This window comes from Primulina eburnea, chromosome 11 (assembly GCF_022965805.1).
Source record: "Primulina eburnea isolate SZY01 chromosome 11, ASM2296580v1, whole genome shotgun sequence".
Taxonomy (NCBI): Eukaryota; Viridiplantae; Streptophyta; class Magnoliopsida; order Lamiales; family Gesneriaceae; genus Primulina; species Primulina eburnea.
This window is the reverse complement of record NC_133111.1, coordinates 1,206,543-1,231,193: the sequence shown is the minus strand read 5'-3', so window position 1 is coordinate 1,231,193 and position 24,651 is coordinate 1,206,543. Positions and strand designations below refer to the sequence as shown.

Genomic DNA, 24,651 nt, shown 5'->3' with positions numbered 1-24,651 from the left:
TTGAGGTCTTGCAAGAATCTTGAAAATTCTTTGATTCATAAGGGTTGTTCTGATATTAATGGGGATGATCTATTTTCAGAGTTGACATTCTTGAGGTGCTCATTACCAAGAGAAGCAAAATCGGCCATTGATGTAGTGAATTACTTGAAGAAAATGGATGGGTGTTTCCCAAATGCTCATATTGCTTATAAAATCTTGTTGACTGTCCCGGTTATAGTAGCAAGTGTAGAGCGAAGTTTCTCAAAGTTAAAGCTCATCAAAACTTTTCTCCGATCAACCAAGTCACAAGAAAGATTGAATGGATTGGCTATGTTATCGATTGAGAAAAAAATTACTGAACAAATTGATTATACAGACTTGATTATTATTTTTAGCTCTAAAACTGTTAGACGGGTTGTTTTTTAGTGATAATTTTGGACATGTTTGATATTTTTATTCATTTAATTTTTTATATTGTCTTTGACGTATTGATTTAATTTGAAAAATTGTTATAAAACTAAAAAAAATATGAACACACATTATGATTCAGAGGTCTTTTTTAAAAGTTCGACTCAGGCCCAAATATTGTTAGGATCGGCCCTGACTGTGAACGTGGAGAGTCACAAATTTAGTATTGGTGGGGTAGTTCGAGACAATCAAGAACGTTTGCTGTTGGCTTTTGGTAAATAGATAAACCAACCTTTATCAGCAGTACATGGGGAATTGCTGGCAATCCGGGAAGGAATTCTTCTCTTCTACGATAAAGGTTTTACTGATGTACAAGTATCATAAGATTTTTTATTGTCAATGCATGCCGTCATATTACCGAACAAGATGAACTTGGCTATATTGGACTTTGTACATTGGACATCAGGGAGCGCTTGAAGAGACCTACGATCTCTGAATGCATACATGTTTGTCGATCGTCGATTAATGTTGCTCATAATATTGCTCGTTTTGCTTGTTCTTCGCCTTCACCTTTGTTTGGATGAATGATGAATTTCTCTTTTGCTTGGTTAATCTTGTAATGGATGATTTTAATTAATAAAGTTACGAGTTTACCTTCAAAATAAATAAATAAATCTATTGGTTGATTTGAGAAAATGGTTATAAAAAATCTACTTGACAGTAAATTTGAAATTTCGCTAGTTATTTTTTGAATCGTTGTGGTAGAATTTAAATTTATCAAAACACAAAGTCATTTCAAATTTTCAACTCAAATCCAAACGCAAAATAAATTTATTTATTTGATATATATTTATATTATATTATATAATAAAATATTAAAGCTGACGAACTATTGAATAATATAATTTGAGTTCGAATTCGATCTAAAAAAAATTCAAACATGTTAAATTTGACAAGCTCACATAATAATTTAATATTTTTCGAATCAACTCAAAAAACAGCGAACCAATTCAATTTGTTTACGTCTCAGATATCTCTATCCTTTTCCTCTTGATACGTCCGTATCAAGAACCAACGGAAAATCGAAAAACAACCAATCAACTTAAAACCCGGCAGATAAGTGTGTTTATATTACTAATATTTAAAGCCCAAACTTTAAGGCTAAAGGCCCACTGGTTCAGGCCCACTGGTTTCCGTTTTTTTCGTCTTCAACAAAACAAAATGTTTATTTAATCAAACAATAATTTAAATCAAGTACAGGTGGGCATCCAAACAATTTTGTAGTTTATTGAAGGAGACTCGTGTGAACCTGGAGATCTTTCGTGCTTCCTTTTTTAAATCGATGTGATATCCGCCGTCGGCAATTTGACAGCACCATTTGCTAGCAGAATATCTCTATTTCCAATAATGCAGCAAACGTTACGATTGAGTTCTTCTTTGTTGCTTTGAAGCAGCAATTGCTTAGGTGAACGGCTTCTTTTTTTGGAGTTTAATTGGTTCTTTTTTCTGTGTTTGCTGTTTAATGCTGTCTTTCAGAGTATCTTTTTCTTCTGTATTTGATAATTATTGATTAAGGATTATTTCGAGTTTTTTTAAAACCCTTGCATCCGGAAGTGCCGAATGGGTTTTTCTATCTGGATTTTATTTGCCGCTTTATTTTTTGTGCTATCCTTGTTTCCTTTTACTTTTTACAAATGCAGTTGTCTTGATAATATCCGGCTATGACTATGATGAGTTTTCTCTTTTGAAAATTCGCGTTGCTTTAAATTGGCAATCTCATTTTTTGACGATTTAATTAGTGACAGGTTGTGAGACGAAAAGTAGGCTAAAATTTGGGATTCAGTGGATTATATCTGGCATATTTTGGGCTGTAAACACGATTCTTCTCGGTTCATATATTTTCCGCGATGGCTACATGCACATCCCCTTATTTCACTCCTCCCAATACTCAAAGGTCGGTGGGGTTGAGGAATTTTCTTGGACCAAGAGTTTGCCCCTTGAAAGTGATTGAAGAAAAGAATTTATGTCCAAGCATTAGTCAAAAAGGTGGTTTGAATTTCCGCCAGCTAAAATGCACAGCAAACTCTCATAGTGTCAATCAGTTTCAGAGCAAGGACTCGTTTCTGAGTCTACATCCGGAGATCTCGATGCTTAGAGGTGACACAAACCCTACAATATCAGACCCAAGGCAGGATGGTTTGAGTGGCAGTGTTTCCGAGAGCTTGAAAGATTCATCAAGTTTGAACAGTTATAATGAGGCCAAGATAAAGGTTATCGGCGTTGGAGGCGGTGGCTCAAATGCTGTTAATCGGATGATAGAGAGCTCAATGAAAGGTGTTGAATTCTGGATTATTAACACTGATGTCCAAGCGATGAGGATGTCACCTGTCTTTCCAGAGAATCGGTTGCAGATTGGTCAGGAGCTGACTAGAGGACTTGGAGCTGGTGGAAACCCTGATATTGGGATGAGTGCGGCTAACGAAAGCAAAGAATCTATAGAGGATGCAGTGTATGGGTCAGATATGGTCTTTGTAACTGTAAGTTTAGCTTGTCATTGATCAAATATTTCATTGGCTTAGTATGTTAAACCTCCTTAATCCACATTGTTTTAATATTTTTTCACTCGTATATACAATCATGATTAAATGTATTATATCTCAGAGTCCAGCTCTTTTTCATTTTAAGCAGTAATAATTTCGGCTCCAATGAGACAGAGCCTTACTCCAAAAAAATTCTCTGTCTCAATCATGATTTGCTTGGATCAATAGAGATGACTAATTTCTAGAAATAATTGTGATTGAATGCTGTAGAAATCTTAATTTTACATCTTTGTCAGTTATCGGAAGTCTGATTTTAATGGATACGTAACCAATTGGCTGCTGCCGAATTAATGCCATGTTGTTTCTATATACAGTTACTTAGATTTATGCTCTTCTTGCCAGTCCACTTATACATATGATATGATGTGCAAATGGATGAATGATTTTAATTTTTAAACTAAACAATAATCACTTTATTGGGTTCGTTTCCAACTATTGTAGTCTAAATCTACATTTAAAGAAATAATGATGTTTTTGACTGGGTTGGTATCGAACTTGCAAGAAACTAGTGTCTTTGCGGATAAAAAAAATGTTCCTTCTGTTTTCTTCATTCTCTCATCTTGGGTTATGTGCAGGCTGGAATGGGTGGAGGAACCGGAACTGGTGGAGCTCCTGTGATTGCTGGAATTGCAAAATCAATGGGTATTTTGACTGTTGGTATTGTTACGACTCCATTTTCTTTTGAGGGACGAAGAAGATCTGTCCAAGCCCAAGAAGGAATTGCTGCTTTGAGAGAAAATGTTGACACATTAATAGTGATTCCAAATGATAAACTGTTGACTGCCGTTTCTGCATCTACCCCAGTAACAGAAGCATTTAATCTCGCTGATGATATTCTTCGGCAAGGAGTTCGTGGTATCTCTGACATAATCACGGTATGGATGTGTATAACAAATGCCATTGTTCTAATAATCAAGGTTGTTTATATGTTCAATTTCCGTTCATGGGTGTCTGTTGTTATTCATCTTTTTTTCCATGGTTATCTGCAACTATATTTCATCGGAAAGTTTTTAGTGTTGTTTTTATAATTGTATGTGTTTTGAATCACTCTCTTGTTTGTTAATATTTAACTTCATTACTGAGTGTCTCATGAAATCTGGCTATTAATTAGGTTAACATTGTTTATAATTAAATTGTTCTGTTTGTATATGCATGTTATAGGATAAGGATTGTCAAATTTGATGGCAAATTGCTACGACCAAAGTGAGGATGAGATTGGATACAGTTTACGAAGTTATGATTCTGTTTTTTAGAGTCAATCTTAATAAGTACAGAGATTGATGGTGTTTGAATCATGCACACAATCTTCTTAAGTATCATCCGAATCTAAAGTACTATATAAGGTTCTGTTCACTACTCTCTGTGTGTTGTTGTTATATACATGTTTGTTTATTCTTGTTCTAAATTTATCTTTGGAGAAACAATTGTTTGCCACTCCAGTTCGAGGGAAATTTATTGCCGGTGTCATTATTTGCAGATACCAGGGCTAGTGAATGTAGATTTTGCTGATGTGCGAGCTATTATGGCTAATGCAGGCTCTTCATTAATGGGAATAGGAACTGCAACAGGTATTGCCAGTAAACCGTTTGGTTAATATTAGTCGTGTTGCTTGCTGGATGAATTTTGACTTCCATTTCTCCTACTTTTCTCATCATTTGTTAACCAATCTCATGTTTACTCTTCACAATAATACAAGATATTTAGCTTTTGGCCCCAGTTTTTAAGAATTTCAAGCATGAAGATACTTGTTGCTTTTGACTTTACTCGTGTATTTTCTTGAATAAATTAATTTCGATACTTTGAGATATTTTTGAGAAGTAAAATTAACATGAGCAATTGTTATGGATATATTATGAGGGAATAATACTTTCTTTGGGGGTAGATATGTCTGAACTAGGCCATCAAGGCAGAGGAGGCATGCCTTCGTGGTTGCTTGTAATTCAACCTGGGCCAGGACTTGTACTATTGCCTCTCTGGCTACTATATATTGCATATATTGGGGCTTCGTCCACCTATTAAAGTGCTGAATTGGTTACCAAGGGAGCAAAATGCATATCTTCTGCAGTGAAAATGAATATTTTCTCCGTATTCTTTAATTTTTGGTCCAAACACAAGAGGTAAGAGGCGACATGAAAAATCAGAATCTTATGGAAAATAGGTACTTAGCAAAGAGAAAAAGAATCCAACAAATTTGTTCACAAAGTGACCACTTCAACAATGCTCCTAAAATATTTTTTAGTTTTCACTATAACGGGTATGGACGAAAATACAAAATGGACGTTGCTGATCAAAAGTAACTATTTACGAAAATGTTCTACCATATAGTTTGGGCTAAATATTCCCATGTGCAGGGAAGAGCAGGGCCAGAGATGCTGCATTGAATGCGATTCAATCGCCTTTGCTGGATATCGGAATAGAGAGAGCCACCGGAATTGTGTGGAATATAACCGGCGGCTGTGATATGACATTGTTTGAGGTAAACTAGGGGCTATTCCCCTCTTTTTTTGGCTTAAACTCGTAGTTTTTATATTATAATATTTTTGGTGTCCTTTGTTTCTATTGACATCATTTACGTAAGTTTTAACATATAGAAGTGTGAATTATTAGTTTTACGTGAAATTTACATCTATTGTGGAAATAAAAAGGATTGATTGAAAACTTTCTGTATCTACGCTACTATGGTTTCCTCTCTCAAGTTTCAAGTACTGTGAGGTGGTTAGTGGGCTACACAGTTTTAGCATGTCTAGTTGGCCCATCCCTGGATGAAGGTTGTGATGGGTTGCTTTCAATCCACTACTCTTGTCCTCCCATAATTAATTTTCAATTTAGATGTTGATTTGAACAATTTCTTCTTTACAGCTCCCAGCTCCACGGTTTAGTGAATTTTGAGGAAACCACCTGCGATGATATTTGCAATGCGCAAATAGACTGTAGCCAGGTCCATAAAAATGAGCATTTTATTTGTGAGAGAGAGGAAGGGAGGAGGGGAAGAGAGATTTTCTTTTGCAATAAACCCTGCTACATGTGATATTTTTTGGTAGCATCATCATGTACCTATCTTCCATGTACTTCGTTCTTCATGATTGCTCTCTTATTCATATTATTCAGAAACTGTGGTTTTCAACGTGTGATCATAGGTAAACGCCGCAGCAGAGGTCATATATGATCTTGTCGATCCAAGCGCCAACCTAATTTTTGGTGCTGTGATAGACCCGTCAATAAGTGGTCAAGTAAGTTGATCTTTTTAAGACTGCTTTTATTGACAAAACCGATGACTATTGCTACCGCCATTTCTAGCATACGTCCTTAAAGTTCGAGACAATGCTCATTTAACTTCACATTATAAATTGCTGAAGCTCGGAGTGTTTATTTATGGAAAGAAACCGAGCTGCTTAACAAAATTTGGGACCTGTGAAAGTGACGATATTTGTTGCAGAAACTATTAATTTCTCTCTATATTAAATACCGGTTCTTTTTCTTGGGGGTACTTTTCTTGTGTGTGGAGTTATCTGTTTCCTCCGCTTAACAACTTAGGCTTAGCTTTTTTATTCAAACATTTTGAAGCTCAATGACAAAAGGTTGACCCATATATATGCTACTGAATGCAGGTGAGTATAACATTGATCGCCACTGGTTTTAAACGGCAAGAGGAAAGCGATGGGAGAAACCTACAGGTATCTCATCCATACTTATCATGGTATACGTGCAGCGTGCTCGACTTTTCACTCAATCCTGACAACTTGTTGGTCCGTATTGAAAATACAGGCAAATCATCTGGCCCAGACCGAGGCAAACCTTGGTTTCAACAGGCAGCCATCATCGTTTTTGGAAGGCAGAGTGGAGATTCCCGAGTTCCTGAGGAAGAAAGGACGTTCCCGCTATCCCCCAGCTTGAAAACTCTCTCGATCTATTCCACTGTTACATATTTCTCGGTCTTAAAGTAAGTCTTTTAGTTGATTGTCATCTGTACAGGTTTTTGGCTTTCATACAAAAAATAAGAATCTTAACTTTGATAAGCGTGGAGGCGTAGGTTTTTTCCTTTCACTAAACATGATAAATCTGTGTGTTTGAGTCGGAGCACCTAAAAACTATCGTAAGCATATTAGTTTGCACAAAATCTTGTGTTACACATGATATTTACGTTCTCCTGCGTGTATTCTAAAGCACGTGGAAGAAAAATGCTCGAGTGTCTTTAGAATACACTGAACCTAGTGCAGTAAAATAGTTATGCCAAGCGTATCTGTATATCTATTTTTTTAATCACTGAAAATTTATTTTACCGGTAAGAAAATTTTTGAAAGATGAAATTAGTGATGGATATTTTGCTAGGCATCATATCATATGATTTGTGAAACAAATATGCACAGAATTTTGTGTGAAAATTTATTAATTCTGTTAGGACTTAGGATCGAAGATAACAATATGGAGGGATGAATGAATAGTTACGCAAACTATATCAAATAATGCTTGGCTTAGATCAATATTCCAATCAGACGGATTAATTTGAGCTACTAGAAACAAGTCCTAAGTTCAAAAATTGCTCGGACTTATTAAGTATGATATAAAAGCAACCGTACAATTTTCGTCAGTTACTTATGGTAGTCTTAGCAAATAGTAATAAATAAATAGACAAGAAGTTTATGGAAGATCGAAGATTAAACTTCTACGTCTCTTTTTCTTCCGTTTATACTATTTCTAGGGGAATTTCATTAGAAGATTTTATTAGTACAATACAACAAATTGTGCAAACCTAATTCAGCTTTGTTCTACGACCCTAATGAGTTGAAACTCTTAGCACTCTTTCTTTCAACTTGATCTGTTCAGAAATAGGTTTATGACAGTTACAATTGATTCTCACAATACAACATCACTCGTGTGTACAATATAAATGAGAATAAAAAGTGTTTAATCGATCTTATGAGAAGTTGAGTGCGTGCGAAAACAAATTATAAATGAATTTATGAGGGGTGTGCGATTTGAATGCTTGATGAAGATTGATAAAGCGGTAACAGTTTTTTCGAGAGATCTTCAGTTTTGATGCATTCTTTATTTATAGGTGTTGATCCCCAATGACAATAAATAATTCTTTATTTATAGGTGTTGATCCCCAATGACAATAAATATTTCTGGTACTCACGAACATACTGGGTAGCGGACATGTATGCATATATATTGCCCTTGTTCTTTGTCTTTTATCAAATATAGTATCGGTCAATTCAAATTCTATGGACTTTAGCTTAAATGAGTAACCAACAGATCTTCTTTCTTTTATTCTTGCTGACAACTTTATTATAAACTTATAGATAAATTGTTTGTCTTCAGAGAATGTTAACAGATTGGTCTTCAAGTTGATATGTGTTGATAGACTGGTCTTCAAGTTGATCTGTTCGAACAATTTGGTTGAAGTCGTGCTGATGAAAAAACTCTATCAGATCGAAATAATTGAACAGCTCAATCTGTTTGTTTAGTTTAGGTGGTAACATCGTATGTTGTTGATAATTGTACTAGTAATTTTATTTAGTTTAGTTTAATAATCAATTATTAATATAAGTTTAAGTTAAATCAGTTTAATATGTGATTAGATATAAATTCTGCCATTAACCAATTCAGCATCGGTTTTTAGAACAAATATTTGAACATCAGAAGGGTAGATTGAGAAAAAAAAGATCAGAAGGGAAAAACAAAAAAGCTAAAGAAAGGAAAAAAGAACAAATAGAGATGTCGAGGACCCTACACGGAGTATGGAATATTCAACTCTCTTATTTGGAAAAAAAAAATATTAGTTTATTGGGGGGAGCTTTTTGCATCACAATATTGTCGGGCAAATTTTGTTTCCAGGTTTACCAAACATCGAATTAAAACAATTTTTAATAATTTCTCTCTACGCCTTTAAGTCAATAAAATTTAAAAATAACTAATTGGTCACATATCCAGCTGTACTTGTATTCGATGAGACTACAGTCGAAAGTTAAAAATAGACCCTCAAGTTGCGAAAAAATAACGGAGAATTCAGTTAACAAATAACAAATACAATACATAAATACATAAGAAATAATATATTAAATTAATAACAAGTCAACAAATATTTGAAATAATCATTCTAATTGTTTGAGTCATAAATATTTATCAAATCATATAATTTAGTTGTCGAACCATTTATTTATTAGTCGACAACATATCTAGCTCATTTATATATCTTGTGATATTGTTGATTGAATGTAGTATTTAATAACTAGAACTTATAAGTTTTTTTTTCCTACTAATGCAATTGTTACTGAAATGATTAATAAAATATTATAGACAATATAAGTATTCGAGAATAAACAATTCAGTTTCCCAAATATTTTAGCATATTAAAAAATTGTTGAACTTTCATACAAGACTTATTAATCATGATGGTTAAAAACTCTTTAAACTAAACAAATATCCTAAAATCTTTTGACATTATTTAATTAATATCGATTTTGATTAACTATATAGAAGAAAAAAAATCAAATTTGTCTTCTTTTTATTTTATATTGGACAAAGTTATTTTTATTTTAGTGAACGACTACGACTCAACATATACATATATAATTAAAAAAAAAAAAAAGTTTTGAGCCCCTCTAGTGGCTTGATCCTGGGACGGTGGCCTCTGGTCTCATTATAAAATCCGACAAATTATTCCAGACAAATCACATCGACGAGTCATCCATGCAAATTGCATGCATGATTCAACAAATCTTTCGACATATCAAATTCTCCATCATGAATGGAATGGCCCAAACAATTGAAAATCACATAAATAATCAAATCAACATCGGCCTCACAGATACACCAAAAAATCCTTTACATGCATGGAAGGAACATACCATTCTATCCATTACTATAAACCTTAAAATATCACCAATGCTGAGGAGGCCGGTCTCCCTTTCTCGCTCCTTAATTCCTCAAGTCGATGAGCCAAGGAATAAGATATGACATCACACAACATTCTTGTTCTTCTCTTTCTTTTTTTTTCTTTTGGTGAAAAACAATTGTTTAATTGTTGTTTTGCGATGAGCGAGCTAAATTTTCATTATTTGTTGGGAATTAGGGGCTCCTACGTACCATAAACTGTTGTTTTGATTAATTTAATATTCGACTCTTTTTTATGCTTGATTGTATTATTATTTTCCTTTGAATTATTTAAATATATCTGACTGTTATGATATTTTGATATTGCGAGTGAGTTTGAAATAATATATAGTTTGTAATAAGGAGTAAAATAGTATGTGGATTTACAATTTATATAGGCATATGAAATTGATTACATGTTAATATAGATAACCTGATAGGTCGAAAGCTACGAGATTTCATAAATCGTGCATGCAATTCATATTTGATAAATAATTAAAGACATTTAATTTTTTCATCGTGCTGAATTAGTGTACTATAGTTTGAGAAGGCGTGTTAATAATTTAGGAAATCATGTCAAAAGCATTATTTAATTATTTCATCATGTTGAATTAGGTTAGCAGAACTTGATAGAGTGTGTTAATAATTTAGGGAATCTCGTCAAAAGCATGAATAAATGTCGAGATTGATTATTTGAATTAACAAGGGGAGGTGAACCAAGATTTTCAACAAATTCTCTATGTCTTGATTTTAATATTTTCGCAACGCCTTCAACAAGGTCTTGAATTTATTTTTTTATTGAATTATACTTTTAGTTTATTTTTAGTAGATAAAGAACACTTCAAAATATCGTTTAAGATTTACTAAAGATTATATTATGAAAATAATAATTGTGTGATACATTTTTTGTGGCATGGTACTCGTATTTTATACATTATACAATAAATTTATTCACGCGTAAAAGATCAAATTTTTATTGGAGATTTTCAGTGCAATAAAAGTTCGATCAAGTTTTGTGCGTTGTTGTCAAGGACTATTATATAATGATTTTTTTTCAGTTATTTGCTTTAGTTTGATTTCATTTTCGTGAAGCTAACACCATTTCTTTCCACATATTCTTTCTCTGGTGCATGACACGATCCATTGACTTGGAGCTTGAACCATTCAATCCAGAAATCGAGAGAACTTTTCACAGAAAAATAAGGCAACAAAGAATTAAGATGACAACACAAGAAGAACAAATGCATTAGGAGGAAGAAGAGCAACATCATGAGATGTCGAGTGTACACAAAATTCTCTCGATGGGACGTGCCCGAAAATATTGTGATCAGTTGTGATGCAAATCAATTTGAAATCTAGTCATTCATAATTTAGGTATATGATTCATAACAAAGTCCAGTTTTGGGTAACAACACTCGAAGATCCCAACATTCATATGAGTGGGTCTCATGTGAGACCGTTTCACGGATCATAATCTGTGAGACGGATCGACCCTATCCATATTCACAATAAAAAGTAATATTCTTAGCATAAAAAGTAATACTTTTTCATTGGTGATCCAAATAAAAGATCTGTCTCACAAATACGACCCGTGAGACCGTCTCACACAAGTTTTTGTCCATTCATATTGTAATTTTTGCCGATATCTGTGAAAAGTTTAAACATTATGTAGTTTCTGACAATACTATTTCTTTACACTTTTTCTTACTAACAAATATTTCTCTCCATCAAAGACAACGAAATTGAGAGCTGATATCACTACCTGTGCCCAATATGAGCATGAATCGATGTACGAGGTGTGGGAGCGCTACAAAGATTTACTACGGATATGTTCGCATCACGCACCGTCTATTGGACATGCGTTACAAACTTTTTAATATTGCTTAACTACATCAAATCGTAATATGATAGATGTAATATATAGTTGCTTGATGAACTCTCTCGAAAAAGACTACCAAGTATAGATGATATATGTTATTAGAGGATATGGTGGCTACCCGTTGATATAACAATCAAAACCCCGTTTCTTACTTTCCTGAACGCGATGATTATCGCTATGTGCTATTTAAAATGTTAAAATTAGATCTTTATTATTATATTTTTTGATAAAATAATAAACAACTAATCATACACGCTAGACATAATATTTTCAACTTTCACATTGAACGCAGGATATCCCGTGCAATCTGTGAGGTAAAACGATAGCATACGATTGGCTGGCTACAATGGTTTACCAAAAGTCTGCAGAAAAAGAAACCACACGAAATGGAATCCAAAAGACAACACAAAACACTTGTCCCCCTCCGACGTCTCCCATGCTAAGTAATCAAGCCACCCATATTTGAATTCAAAGCACACAATTTTGGAATTCAACAACACAATTAACACATGTGTTGATTAGTCAAAAATTATGAGGTAAGCCATGATGTTTTTATTTTTGTTTTTTCCCTAAACTTTACCTATAAATACCCACCCATTCTTCATTCCAAAATCACACCAAAAACACAAATCCTCTCATCTACAATCATAAGTGTAGAAGTGAGATAAAGGATTTAGTGTGAGATTTCTTAAGGAGTGTTTATCCTTGGAAGGAATAGGATTAGTGGAGAGAAAGTGAGTGTTAAAATCAGAGTGTTCTGAGTGAAATACTTTGTATTCTCAATTCTCTTGTCTTCTTTGTTATTAATAAAGAAGTGATCTCCTTGAGAGGTTTAGAGTGGACGTAGCCCAATCTTGGGGTGAACCACTATAAATATTGGTGTCCATCTTATTTATTGTTGATATCACTTATGATGTTCCGCTGCGATGTTACCTCGTTTATTTCCCTGATATCCCAACAACTGGTATCAGAGCTAGATTCTCAAATACTATAGGAAGTCCTCGTATGCTCTGTGGTTGCAGCTTAGTCTGAACTTCCACATCAGAAAAGGCTTTCTAGACAGTATTAGGGAAGTGGTTCTTTTGTGTTCAGGCTTTGACGATTATTCGTTGGTAGCATTCACAAAAGATGGAGGTACGCACAAGCAAGATGATTAGCCTTAATGGCTCTAATTATCAACTTTGGAAAAGTAAGATGAAAGATCTTCTATTCGTCACCAAGATGCACCTACCGGTGTTCAGCGAGTCTAAACCAGATGATAAATCAGATGCTGAATGGAACTTCGAGCACGAGCAAGTCTGCGGGTACATCCGACAATTTGTCGATGACAACGTGTATAATCACATCTCTAACGAGACACATGCTCGTACGCTTTGGACAAAGTTGGAGACACTATATGCCTCCAAAAGTGGTAACAACAAATTGTTCTATTTGAGCAAGCTTGTCCAGGTTCGATACAAAGAAGGAACTCTGGTCGCAGATCATCTGAACGAGATTCAAGGATTCGTGGAGCAGTTATCAAGTATGAGCATAAAACTTGATGACGAGGTGATAGCTCTGATTGTGCTAGCTTCATTGCCAGAGTCTTGGGAGACTCTGAAGGTATCACTCACGAACACAGCACCAGGAGGAGCCGTGAGTATGGACTTCATCAAGAGTGGCATCTTGAATGAAGAGATGAGGCGGAGATCTCAAGGTTCCTCTACCTCACAGTCAGATATTTTGGCTGCTGAGTCAAGGGGAAGAAGCAAGATCAAGAAAAACACAAATCAGAAGCCAAGAAGAAGCAAGTCCTCGGGGAGATATGCCAACGTAAAGTGTTATCGCTGTGGAGAAAACGGACATATTAAAAAATATTGTCGGCAACCGAAAAACAAACATGAAACCGATGATGAGCAAACAAACGCCATTGACGAGTTCAATGTTGTTCACGAGCTAGAGCAGGAGTCCGTAAATTTGGCAACTCAAGTAACTAGTTGGGTGATCGATAGTGGAGCAACAGTCCACGTCACATCTCGAAGAGAATGCTTTACATCCTACACACAAGGAGACTTTGGTGTGGTGAGGATGGGGAATAACGACTTATCCAGAGTCGTGGGAAAAGGATATGTGAGCTTGACTACCGTGGATGGCTCTACACTGATCCTGAAAGACGTCAGGCATGTGCCAGATATGCGCCTGAGTCTGATATCAGTCGAAAGACTCGATGAAGAAGGTTTCTGTACAACCTTCCGAAATGGGGTATGTAAGATTTCAAGAGGATCACTTGTGGTGGCAAAGGGATTAAAGATGTCAAAGCTATATGTAGTTCAGGAAAATCATTCTGAAGGAGTGAACTACGCAAGGGAAGAAAACTCAACAGAGTTGTGGCACCGACGTCTTGGTCACATAAGTGAAAAGAATCTTACACGCCTTGTGAGCAAGCAAGTTCTGCCCGGTATAAAGCAGGTTCATATGAAACAATGCACAAACTGCTTAGCCGGAAAGCAAAACAGGATATCATTCAAAAGTTCACCTCCTAGCAGAGCCGAAAAAATTCTAGATCTGGTGCACTCAGATCTATGTGGTCCGATGCCATTGTCGCTCGGAGGAGCGAGGTACTGGGTAACTTTTATCGATGATCATTCTCGGAAAATTTGGGTGTGGACACTCAAAACCAAGGACCAAGTTGCGGAAACATTCAACAATTTTCTAAACTTGGTTGAACGGCAAACATGCATTAAACTCAAATGTATTCGAACGGATAATGGAGGAGAATACATTGGATCCTTTGATGAGATATGCAAAAAGAACGGAATCAGACATCAAACAACACCACCAAAGACACCACAACTCAACGGATTAGCTGAGAGGATGAATAGAACTTTGGCAGAAAGAGTCAGAAGCATGCTTTCACATGCAAAGCTGACTAAGGAATTTTGGGGTGAGGCCGTGGTTGCTGCTGCATATATATTGAATCGCTCACCTTGTGTTCCTCTCAATTATGATGTCCCAGAGCAGGTGTGGCAAGGCAAAGAAGTTTCCTATAATCATTTGCGGGTATTTGGCTGTGTTGCTTATGTTCATATACCAAAGGATGAAAGACAGAAGTTGGATGTCAAAACAAGAAAGTGCATATTTATAGGCTATGGCGAGGATCAACTTGGTTACAAGTTTTACAATACAGATCTCAAAAAGCCTATAAGAAGTCGTGATGCCATATTTCAGGAGAATGAATTCTTGGAGACTGCGGAAAAGGAGAATTCTGGATCTGAACAAGATCTGGAATGGTGGCCTTCAACGGTAAATCCACAACCGGTTGAAGATGAAGAATTGCAGAACGATCATGAAGATGATGATGAGATTCGTGTTCACAGTGAACCACCAGCAGAAAGTTCTCGTGGTACAATGACCACACGTTCTGGAAGAGAAGTGCGACCCTCAACCAGATATTCCTCAAATGAATATATCCTGCTAACTGACGGGGGAGAACCAGAGAGCTTCGAGGAAGCTATTACCAGTGAACACAAGGATAAGTGGATGGAGGCTATGCAAGAAGAAATGCAATCATTGCATGATAATGAGACGTTTGAGCTGGTGAAGTTGCCGAAAGGCAAGAAAGCTTTGAAGAATAAGTGGGTGTTCAGATTGAAGCACGAAGAACACAGTAGTCAACCAAGATTCAAAGCTAGGATTGTCGTCAAAGGTTTCGGACAGAAACACGGGGTCGACTTTGACGAAATATTTTCACCTGTGGTGAAGATGACATCCATCCGGATTGTGCTAGGGTTAGCAGCTGAGCTTGATCTGGAGGTGGAACAAATGGATGTCAAGACCGCATTCCTTCATGGGGATTTGGAGGAAGAAATCTACATGGAGCAACCAGAGGGGTTTGAAGAGAAGGGGAAAGAGGACCTCATGTGCAGATTAAAGAAGAGTTTGTACGGTCTCAAGCAAGCACCAAGACAGTGGTACAAGAAGTTTGAATCGGTGATAACTCAACAGGGATTCAAGAAAACCACTGCAGACCATTGTGTGTTTGTCAAAGATACCTCTGATGATGATTTGATGGTGCTTCTACTCTATGTAGATGATATGTTGATTGTTGGCAAAGATGCTTCTGAAATCAAAGGCCTAAAGAAGCAACTAAGCAAGATTTTTTCAATGAAAGACTTGGGGCCAGCAAAAAGAATTATTGGCATGGAAATCCATCGAGACAGGTATGCCAAGAAGACCTGGTTGTCGCAGGAGAAGTATATTGAGAAAGTACTTCAGAGGTTCAACATGGACCAGGCCAAAGCGGTTGGATGTCCTCTTGCCAACCACTTCAAGTTGAACTCAAAGCAGAGTCCTATTACAGAGGATGAGGAAGAAGAAATGAAAAGTGTTCCATATGCTTCAGCTGTTGGAAGTCTGATGTATGCCATGGTATGTAGTCGGCCGGATTTAGCTCATTCAGTAGGTGTAGTGAGTAGATTCCTTTCAAAACCGGGAAAGGAACATTGGGCTGCAGTAAAATGGATATTCAGATATCTACGGGGAACCTCTAAACATAGATTGAGTTTTGGAGGATCCAGACTTGAGCTTGTAGGCTACACAGATGCAGATATGGCAGGAGATGTTGACTCCCGAAAATCCACATCAGGATACCTGATTACATTTGCAGGGGGAGCTGTGTCATGGCAGTCAAAGTTGCAAAAGTGTGTAGCATTATCAACCACTGAAGCGGAGTTCATTGCAGCAACTGAGGCATGCAAGGAGCTATTATGGATGAAAGGGTTTTTGGAGGAATTAAGTTTTGTGCAGGATCAATATAAGTTGTTCTGTGATAGTCAGAGTGCAATTCATCTTGGAAAGAATCCTTCAATGCATTCAAGATCAAAGCATATTGATGTACGCTATCATTGGATACGGGATGTATTGGAGAAGAAGTTGTTAAAACTTGAGAAGATTCACACAGATGAAAATGGATCTGATATGATGACCAAGACATTGCCGAAATGGAAGTTGGAATACTGTAGAACTGTTGCAGGTTTGATCGAATCACAAAATGGGCTTGAGGGGGAGAATTGCTAAGTAATCAAGCCACCCATATTTGAATTCAAAGCACACAATTTTGGAATTCAACAACACAATTAACACATGTGTTGATTAGTCAAAAATTATGAGGTAAGCCATGATGTTTTTATTTTTGTTTTTTCCCTAAACTTTACCTATAAATACCCACCCATTCTTCATTCCAAAATCACACCAAAAACACAAATCCTCTCATCTACAATCATAAGTGTAGAAGTGAGATAAAGGATTTAGTGTGAGATTTCTTAAGGAGTGTTTATCCTTGGAAGGAATAGGATTAGTGGAGAGAAAGTGAGTGTTAAAATCAGAGTGTTCTGAGTGAAATACTTTGTATTCTCAATTCTCTTGTCTTCTTTGTTATTAATAAAGAAGTGATCTCCTTGAGAGGTTTAGAGTGGACGTAGCCCAATCTTGGGGTGAACCACTATAAATATTGGTGTCCATCTTATTTATTGTTGATATCACTTATGATGTTCCGCTGCGATGTTACCTCGTTTATTTCCCTGATATCCCAACATCCCATACGTGTATCCACACACTCCCATTCATTCGTCTCCCCCACACTCAATCATAAGCAATTCTTCTCCATTTTACCCAACACAGTTTCAGATCGATACACGAAAGATCGTATCAAGAAGCCATGCGCAACCAGAATCTCAAAACCCCGTCCCTTCAGTCTAAGTCCAAGAAATTAACGGATTCAGAGGAATCCGATGCATCATTCTCAATATCAAACAACAATAAATCAGTGCCAAAGGAAATTACTACTCACCAATCCCGTCAACCACCACTACTTTCAGACGCGGGAACAGATGGTACTGTTTCCCCGGCTAGAAGCGGAGATGAGGGTGATGGTTGCTACGGGCGAGAAAGGCTGAAGAGGCACTGGGTGGAGGTGGCGGGTCGGGTCTGGATCCCGGATATCTGGGGGCAGGAGGATTTGCTCAAGGATTGGATTGACTGCTCGGCTTTCGACTCCAGTTTGGTGGGCAGCAGCATCATCTCCGCTCGAGAATCGCTGGTGGAAGAAGGGCAAAGAGCTACGTCATCCAGAATCCGTGTAGAGAACAGCTGCTGATTCTGTCAAAGCCCAAATTATTATTATTTAGTTTTAAAAAAAAAAAATTCACAGAACAGTAATTATTACTTTCTGTCTGTCCGGCTTGAAGTTTACAATAATTTCCCTGGCTCCTCGTATAATAAGCTTCATTCATCTTATGTTTGACCTTTGGAATTCATTCATGAAGGCTGCAGATATCAATGCAAACTCCAAGAAATACGTGCCATAATACAGTGTAATTGTCATGTTATAATTTCTTGTACACAATTACACGTGTGTTACTTTTCTTATATTCATTTTATCAATTCTTTTTAAATTATTGATCAACTCATTATTTATTTGCCAATTCTATGTTTATATATTTGTAAATTAAAAAATAATTAAATCAAGTTTTTATCTTTACTAATTAAAATGCATTATTTATTTTTCATTTGATTGCAGTCCATTTTCCCCTTGAAACAAAATTCAACAAAAAACAAAACAAACGAAAAAACAAAGAATCCCATTGTACTTTTAAATAATATTTTATTATTCTTCCAAGTAAAATAATATTTCGGAGAAAATAGAGTCAAACATGGAGGCTCCCGATTTCACTATTTTGTCGCATTTAAAAGAAAATGCACTGAACACTCATCATTGATTATCTTCGGTTATACTAATTAAATAAAGGCTAAATAATTAAATAGGTTCTTATTTGACACGGCACCACGCAAAATGGAGGGGTTGAAGTCTAACATATATATATTCAATTTGACCAAGTAATCGATAAGAATGACAAGTTCTCCCTGTACTGCAGCAAAACCGGTAGTGTCGATTTGGGCATTGATTTTAAAGAAATTAATGGATCCCACATATATGGTTAAAATTGAGTCTTTGATCTTCTCATGGGGACAGTGTCATAAAATCTTCCAGCAAAACCATGGAGACAGATATTGGAAGACATTGTTTTTATATGCAACTCAATTTATCGCAAAAGAAAGTGGAAAGAAATTCAAACTTTATTATAGAGAATTCAAAATTTTTATTACTAGTAACAAACACAAATTTTTTTATTAAATCGTTTTATAAATCAATTTTATGAGATAAATTTTCGATTTAATTTGATTTATAAAAAATATAATTTTTTTATGAAAAAAAAAACCCAAATACTGACAAACCACGGTGTACTATGGGTCAATCCAATCAATTGTATTTATAGAGTACAATCCCCGTATCTATTTACATTACAGTTAATTATAGCCGCCACTCAAAGAAATTCCACGTCATCAGAATAATTAATGGATGTTCACGCACTAACTTCTGCTCATGCCACACGCGCGCCGATCCATTTCCTGCGACTCGGAACCCACTTGATTGAGATCCTCCGCGGCCCAAGACCCGGATCGCCGCCCCGAAGAGAACCGCGTCACGCCTCCCAAACTCGGCGGCTCGCACGCAGCTTTGTGATTCACGCTCCTCCACTGCGCTCCAACTGCCACCGGTTTTTTCTCCGTGACTTCCACAGTTTTACAGCTACTCGAGCGGTCTGAATTCTTGTCAGCGGACCGGAATACGCTCATTAACTTGGAATAAAACCCGCGCTTCTTCTTCTGCTTCTTTTTCTCGGCGCCGGTGGTTTTTGGTATCTCCACCTGCTTCTCCCGGCTGGTTTTTTGTTTTTCCAGCTGTTTCTCGGTTATCTTGGAGGAGCTCGGCCTCCGCCGGCCGCGCTTCGAGCGGACTCTCCCGATACAAGAAACCTTCGGGGACCCCGGATCAATTATAGGAACAGTCGATTTTCCCGCCGAGGAGGAGCGTTTGGGGAACAGCTTCACGTTCACCGATCTACAGGTCCTTCTATGTGCATCCACAAAAGTGTTCTTTTGCGTCTTTGGCAGTCCAATAATGGAAGCCTTGGATTTCAAGGCAACTGAAAACCTCTGAGAACTGTGGTTAGAATTAGGGTTCAAATTCGCAGAGTTCGCGTTGCCTTTGGTGGAATCTTTTCTCTCTAAAAAGGCGTTGCGATCAAACCAATCGTATTCAGCATCCTTGGACAGCCAGAAAGACTCCGGCGGGAAGTCGGTGTCTTCTTCATCGGGAATGAATTCATTTTCCGGCGATTCATCGTCTGCCAAAGTTACACAGACGACTTTCCGGTCATTTCCTCCACCAGTGCAAGCGCTGACAAGATCGACTTGAGGCATAATAGAAGAAAATAATCTTTATAGGCTAAGGTGTTTTTGGAATATCAGGTTGAAAGTGGGAATGGAAGAATTTTATAAAGCCCCAGCAACAAATTAAATAAACTAATATTAAAATATTGTATTAGTATATAATATAATATAAAATTATTATTTATAGTGGATGATTTTGTCTGGAGTTTCAGCTTACAACTTCTTGACTGCTGATTTCATTATTTTTTCTATTTTTATTATATCAAATAATATATGTATCGATATTATTTATATTATATCTATACTATATTATTTAGTAAGAGACCTCTAAAATAATTATTTTTTGATGTCATGCTCTGTTTTACTAATTATATATATTAATAAAGTGCTAAAAAATTAATGCAACTCACAAGTATTTTAGTGGATAAAGTCTATGTTTCTTAGCTATGATATATGTTGCATGTTCAATTTTTATTGGCAAAAACTTGTGTGAGACGGTCTCACGGATAATATTTGTGAGACGGATCTCTTATTTGGGTCATCCATGAAAAAATATTACTTTTTATGCTAAGAGTATTACTTTTTATTGTGAATATGGGTAGGGTTGACCCGTCTCACAAATTAAGATCCGTGAGACGGTCTCAGATGAGACTCACTCATTCTTATTTGGGTATTTTTTATTCCTTTTTTTATTTATTTATTTAGTTCATATATCAAAATTACAATGTAGCAACTCATTATTTTTTATAAATATATTTTGAACCTCATTTAAATATAAACCAAATAAATTATAAAAAAATATCGTACAAGCACGCAACGCGTGCGTAGATGTACTAGTATATTATTAAGTGTGAGATTTTCTAATAACTACTTAGAGGACATTAAAATATTTAATTTTATAATTATATTTATTTTCTTATTAAAACCTCCTCAAATCACTACATATTTTACATTTAAAAAAATTAAACAAAACTTTCCTTTTAAATAAAATAACTCTTCTAAATTAAAAATAATTTCGTGTTAATTGTTTAGTATTATTTGATCAAATTGAAAATAATAAATATACATGCAACACGTATGCATCTTTTAACAGTATTTATTAAGAAGGAGACATGAAAATTTATTCTTTCATTTAATAAATATTAATAATATTGACTTTGATAATAGAGGGAAAAATAATTTTAAATTACGATAACTAAGGCAAGATTATATTACTTATTCGTTGAATTTTCGTATAATTTTTTATGCAAAAAATAAATAGTGCTTGATGTTAGAAAATTTCAACATATGTTGTCACTTAAATTCCGAACCAATTCCTCGTACCATCTCATCAAATTCTTTGTAAAATAGTTAGAACACGCACGCACACACACACACTTACAATTTTTCGATGTTTTAATTTTAATAATTAACTTATTTATATATAAATCTTCTATACCTTCAGTTTTTCGAGGTTAATAATGGGATGTAACCCTCGACTCTTTTAATCTAAAATAATGTCTCAATAATTCATAATGTAACCTAATAATCGAGTTAGCTTTAATTCTAATTTACGACCATCCACAAATTGGTTGGATCAAATTTTATATTGGTTTAATCTAAGAGTATGTCTCTTGTGAGATGGTCTCACGAATCTTTATCTGTTAGACTGATCAACTCTACCGATATTCACAATAAAAAGTAATATTTTTTTAGCATAAAAAAATAATATTTTTTCATTGATGACCCAAATAAGATATTCGTCTCACAAAATACGACTCGTGAGACCGTCTCACACAGGTTTTTGCCTTATTTAATTCAATTTATATAAATGACAGAGTATAGTTATTAAATGCATTCGATTTCTCCATCTAAATATACGGAAAGTATTTTTTTTTAAAAAAATCTTAGTCTTAATAAAATAAATAGTTTTATATTATATGATGCGGTTCGGGTATGACAAGTGAAGTGAGTTGCCTGCTTTAATTTTTATTAGCTTTGGTAACGCACATCCAACCCACCCTAATTTCGTCCACTTCTATTAGTTTTTAAATTTTTCGAAATGATGATGTTTCCACAAATATTATATCATGATCGGGTCAACAAACTTATACCAAATTTTTCCTTGTCCGGACTTGTCATATATCATTATTTTAAATCTTTGCGTTATCGAATTAATTTGAATTCATAATCCATCGATCCAAATACAACTTAAAAATTTCCATTTATATATGAGCTTGTTGGTTTTTAGGATTGATTTTGTAATGCCCGAAAAATTTGTTATTATAATTTTAAATGATTTATTGATAATTGGTGTGATTATAAACGGAAAAGATCAGACCGAGAAAGACGAGAAAAGACACGAGTTATGTGCGAGGACAATACCCCTCGCGCATATGTGCGGCACTGAATAGTTGATATTATATCAATATGATTATATTACTTCGTAGATCAATAATTTTCAAAAATATTAATACCGAACTATATATTTTATTCCCATTATTGATCTACGAACTAATATAATTCATTCCCATTTGAGAACAATATTTATATAATATAAATACAATATACAAATCTAAAAATAAATAAAGAGAAGGTTTTTTGTGAGACGGTCTCACGAATTTTTATCTTTGAGACGGATCAACCATACCGATATTCACAATAAAAAGTAATACTCTTAGCATAAAAAAGTAAGACAAAAACTTGTGTGAGACGGTCTCACATGTCGTATTTGTGAGACAGATATCTTATTTGGGTAATCCATAAAAAAATATTACTTTTTATACTAAGTGTATTACTTTTTATTGTGAATATCGGTAGGGTTGATATGTCTCACAGAAAAAGATTCGTGAGACCGTCTCACAAGAGACCTACTCAAAAAGTAATGTTTTTTCATGGATGACTCAAATAAGAGATTCATCTCATAAAATATGACTAGTGAGATCGTCTTACACAAATTTTTGTCATAAATAAAATTTAGATATGAAAATCTATATTTATGGTAAAAATCATATCATAACAAAATTAATATATAAATTTTGTTAATATTAATAAAATTGTTAAAATCACTATTCTACCCCCCATGATGTGTACGTGGCACTTATGTTGGATTTACTCTGGTCAAAGGACCGTAAACTCCAGGTAGGGGCCACTTTGAAAACTAACCTTAAATAAATATTAAATTTAAAAATTAGTTTTTTACAACTCAAAATTTGATAAATAACACTCACTTAAAAAAATAATTAATTAATTTAGAAAAAAGCTTACAAATTTTAATCAGTCTGAAATCCCAGGAAAAAATCGAAAATAATAAAGAAAAGAAATCAAGAATCATGTCTTCCCCCAGCAAACGCAGGGAAATGGATTTGATGAAACTATAATGAATGTTTTTTGGACTTCTCATTTTATTTTATTTTTGGGAAAGCATCTGATCTCATTTGGAGCTCGTGTTTTTTTTTTCTTTTTTTAATTGTGTTTTTTCGGTTTTTTTTTTTCCGGCTAGGATGATGACTGATTATAAGTGGCGTAAAATAATTCAAAGAGCGACTGAGAGCGACTGAGTGATATATGATTTTTATAATAGAAAATATGAGCAACTCACGTTTGTGGTCTATTTACTCTATTTTAGTATAGTATAACGGATTGATAATGTAAAATATAAAAATAATGTCATAATACAAAAAGCGACTGAAAGCGACTGAATGATATATGAGTGATCCTAATAGAACCACTTGAAGTTCTATACAATATAGTTTTTTGGAAGTGCAAGTTTGGATTTTTTTTAAAAATGTAATTGAACATTAATGATTTAGTATGAATGAATCGAAGATATTTTGTACTATTCAATGTGTAAAAGGTTATCAAATTAATGTTTTGTAAACTATTTAATATATTATAGTATATTATAATCGTGTGAGTATAAATGTAAAAGTGGCGTAAAATAATTCAAAGAGCGCCTGAGAGCGACTGAGAGCGACTGAGTGATATATGATTCTTATAATAGAAAATAGGAGCAACTTCACGTTCGTGGTCTATTTACTCTATTTTAGTATAGTATATCACACAATCGTCATTCGGTCGCCCTCGGTCATTTTTGCCTTATCAAAAGGCCTGCCGAAACACCAATAGGTATATCACTAGTAAATAGGATATAAAACACGAATTTGCTCACTTTGTTTTTACCATATCACTCAGTCGCCATTCGGTCGCTCCCAGTCGCCATTCGGTCGCCTTCAGTCATTTTTGCCTTATCACACTATGTTTAATTTCATAATTTCTTATACATGAAAACATACCATAATATAGTAAATAGCATATAAAACACGAATTTGCTCACTTTGTTTTTACCATATCATTCAGTCGCCATTCGGTCGCTCTCAGTCGCCATTCGGTCGCCCTCAGTCATTTTTGCCTTATTTCACACTATGTTTAATTTCATAATTTCTTATACATGAAAACATACCATAATATAGTAAATATAATATAAAACACGAATTTGCTCACTTTGTTTTTACCATATCACTCAGTCGCCATTCGGTCGCTCTCAGTCGCCATTCGCCCTCAGTCATTTTTGTCTTATTTCACACTATGTTTAATTTCATAATTTCTTATACATGAAAACACACCATAATATAGTAAATATGACATAAAACACGAATT

General features: G+C 35.0%; 2 protein-coding genes across 3 annotated transcripts; one reads left to right on the top strand and one right to left on the bottom strand.

Annotated features, from left to right (window-relative positions):
- Window positions 1-1,648: 1,648 nt before the first annotated feature.
- On the top strand, window positions 1,649-8,596 carry LOC140804361 (cell division protein FtsZ homolog 2-2, chloroplastic-like). 2 transcript variants are annotated; one of them, XM_073160330.1, is made up of 9 exons: window positions 1,649-1,852; window positions 2,193-2,924; window positions 3,563-3,862; window positions 4,465-4,555; window positions 5,339-5,463; window positions 6,125-6,217; window positions 6,596-6,661; window positions 6,753-6,927; window positions 8,310-8,596. In XM_073160330.1, the coding sequence occupies exons 2-8, from the start codon at window positions 2,295-2,297 to the stop codon at window positions 6,879-6,881; spliced, it is 1,434 nt and encodes a 477-aa protein (XP_073016431.1). In that variant the 5' UTR covers window positions 1,649-1,852; window positions 2,193-2,294; the 3' UTR covers window positions 6,882-6,927; window positions 8,310-8,596. The 2 variants fall into 2 exon arrangements, with proteins under 2 accessions (XP_073016431.1, XP_073016430.1); XM_073160329.1 differs by having other exon boundaries at window positions 2,187-2,924.
- A 10,553-nt stretch (window positions 8,597-19,149) lies between these two features.
- LOC140804474 (uncharacterized) lies at window positions 19,150-20,043 on the bottom strand. Its single transcript, XM_073160512.1, has one exon. It carries the CDS (start codon window positions 20,041-20,043, stop codon window positions 19,150-19,152), a length of 894 nt encoding a protein of 297 aa, XP_073016613.1.
- Window positions 20,044-24,651: the final 4,608 nt, after the last annotated feature.